This window comes from Perognathus longimembris, chromosome 11 (genome assembly GCF_023159225.1).
Source record: "Perognathus longimembris pacificus isolate PPM17 chromosome 11, ASM2315922v1, whole genome shotgun sequence".
NCBI classification, from domain to species: Eukaryota; Metazoa; Chordata; class Mammalia; order Rodentia; family Heteromyidae; genus Perognathus; species Perognathus longimembris.
In genome coordinates, this window is record NC_063171.1 from 42,290,420 (window position 1) to 42,293,171 (window position 2,752).

At 46.4% G+C, this 2,752-nt stretch overlaps 1 protein-coding gene across 1 annotated transcript; it reads left to right on the forward strand.

Moving 5' to 3' along the window:
• The first annotated feature begins 413 nt into the window (after window positions 1-413).
• Window positions 414-722, forward strand: LOC125360043 (late cornified envelope protein 3D-like). Its single transcript, XM_048358007.1, has one exon. It carries the CDS (start codon window positions 414-416, stop codon window positions 720-722), a length of 309 nt encoding a protein of 102 aa, XP_048213964.1.
• The last annotated feature ends 2,030 nt before the right edge of the window (window positions 723-2,752 follow it).

Consider the following 2,752-nt stretch of genomic DNA (forward strand, 5'->3'; position numbering starts at 1 on the left):
AGATATGAGAAGAAGGAAGATAGAGTATAAAGAAAATCCGTGGGACTCAGCAGAAGTTCTGTGCAGTCAGAGTCCTGGTTTAGAACATTCCCTACCCCTCTCTTCCTAAGAGATGGCCATATGCCCAAGAAACTCTCTAGGCATCATTCTCTAACACAGTGATGTTGCTTCAGGGTTTTGTAGAGACAGAGGACCTGGGTCCAGGTTAGAAACATCAGCATTCTCCTCTGGAAGCAAAGAAGGACAGGTCTTGCAGATTCATTTCCAGTTTTCTTTCTGAAGAGCACAGCTCAGGAAGCAGCCCATCTTAGAAGCAGGGGCTTTAGAGAACCCTTCTCCATGGAGACACTGGCCTAAGGCTTTTGCATTGACCTTTTCTCTTGATCTTTCCAGGCTCCCTGACTGCCACCAAGATGTCCTGCCAACAGAACCAGCAGCAGGCCCAGGCCCCTCCCAAGTGCCCAATACCCAAGTGCCCCTCACCCAAGTGCCCCCCAAAGAGCCCAGGAGGATGTCTGCCTGCAGCCTCCTCCTGCTGTGCTACAAGCTCTGGGGGATGCAGTGGGCCCAGCTCCTCTGAGGGCGGCTGCTGCCTGGGCCACCACAGGAGGCGCAGGTCCCACCATGGCTGCCGGCGCAGGAGCTCCAGCTCCTGTGATCGAGGCAGTGGCCAGCAGTCCGGGGGCTCTGGCTGTGGCCAGGGCTCTGGGGGCTGCTGCTGATGCGGAGACCAGCAGATTCAGAGGAAAGAAGAATGTCGGGAGCCAAGAAGCCACATCCTGATCCATCCTTTTCCAGCACCCTGCTCTGGTGCCCTTGTCCAGGGCTCCAAACGCTCCCAAAGGCCTCTCTGATCGGCATCCAAGACCTCATGGTTCTCCCATCCCTGCTCCAGTGAGGCCTGCACATATCCGGCAGGTCCCTGTGCCTGACCTCATCAAAAATAAAACTCTGCATTCTCACCACTCGAACTCACTTGTCATTCATTCTATCCCTTACATCCGGATGCCAACATGGTCACTTTTCACCATCCTCAATTCCTTGGCCAGGATGATAACCCAGTCCTGGGAATAGCTACACACACACACACACACACACACACACACACACACACACACACACACACACACACACACTAAGGATCTCATTTCTCTCCCCTCTTGGAAGGGTTACAGAGAGTTTTGCACTGAAAAAGGGCAGGGAGAATGATGGAGGATGATTTGACACCCTGAAACTCAAGTTGGAAAGATTATTTCCTGTAAAACCTGAGAGAACTTGGATATAATCTGGAAATTCTGTGATGTGGGACTTATTTTACCAAGCTATTTGTAGGCCATCCCCTCTTGCAAGTACCCATTTCCTGGTACTTATTCTGTGGTCTTTCAGTCTTTCTAAAGAATGATACAATTGGAGCTCTCTGTGGAGGCTGCTATACTTCAATTACTTCATTTATAACCCCTGGCTTACCACTCAGTGTGTTTACTTATAGATTAACAGGCACATTCTAGCTACATAAATGAGGGTTTGGAGGGGAGGGCAAGAATGTTGAAAGGGGTGATATTGATCAAGATGCACTGTATTCATAAACTGCCTTGTTATATGGCAAATCCTTTGTACAACTACTTAAAGATAATTTTTAAAAATACTCAAAAAATAGTAGATTAGGAAGAACATGGCTGAAATTGTGGCTCACGTTCATAATTCCACTTCTTCAATCAGAGAAACAGTTCTCACCCCCTGGCTTGTTATTTAAACCCTGCACCGTGCCCTCAACCAGCACTCTCCAGATCTGGCTTAAAAACTGGTCAGTGCCTATGCAGTTAGGCCTCAATTCCGAAGTGCCACTGTGGGTGAAGCCTCTTGCTTGAGGAAGTGGACAAATGGGATCAGAATTAACCAGCAATCTGGATTTGAGATGGTGGTGCAATCAGGAAACACCCAAAGCTATTTCAGTCATGATCCACAACTAAAGTTATCCCACACAAGTGAGGTCTCATTTTTTTTCAATCCTATCAGGAATACTCAGACAACCTCTCCCACTAACATATTCACCCCATAAATGATACTGGCCAGCATGTAACTGTAGCCTAAATCCTTGAGTCAATAGAGCACAAGACAAAGTTCCTATGGAGTATATTTTCCAGAAAATCTGTCAGCGCTGTCTCCTTATTTCCTTGCAAAGCAGTAAGTCAGCCACCGTGGTTCTGTAGTTAGCCGGATTCTCATTGTGGCCTATTGTGTAGACACTGCTAAAGAGTCACTATGTTCAGTGAAAGTATCCATCAAGGGTAAAATTTTGAGGACAGTGCCTCCCTAGATACCTCTTGGGTCTACAAGTTTCTTTTAGTTGCCTGGCTTATTGTCCTTAGGCCAATAAAGGCATCACACCAGCCACCATAGTAAGAGATACCATCGGCTTCACCATTCAGTCAGAGCAACTAGGGACAGACTCTAACCTCTCACATACATGGATCATGACATCCTCAGTTGACTCATGATGATTTTGCTGCTTGTCACTAGGCCCCACATTGTCAGCCTAAGGATAAGGGTGGAATCTTCTTTGTTCTTGAATCTCCTTTGTGCAACACTGTGTACCTTAATACGAATTCATCTTAACATGAATTGCTTGAATGAATGAATAATTTTAATGAAAGAAAAGATCAGAAGTGGAGAATCTAAAGAATGTTTGGGGAACACATATTTAACAGCTTTGGGTTTTCTGTATCTCTTCTGTTCTCAAAACTTTCTATAC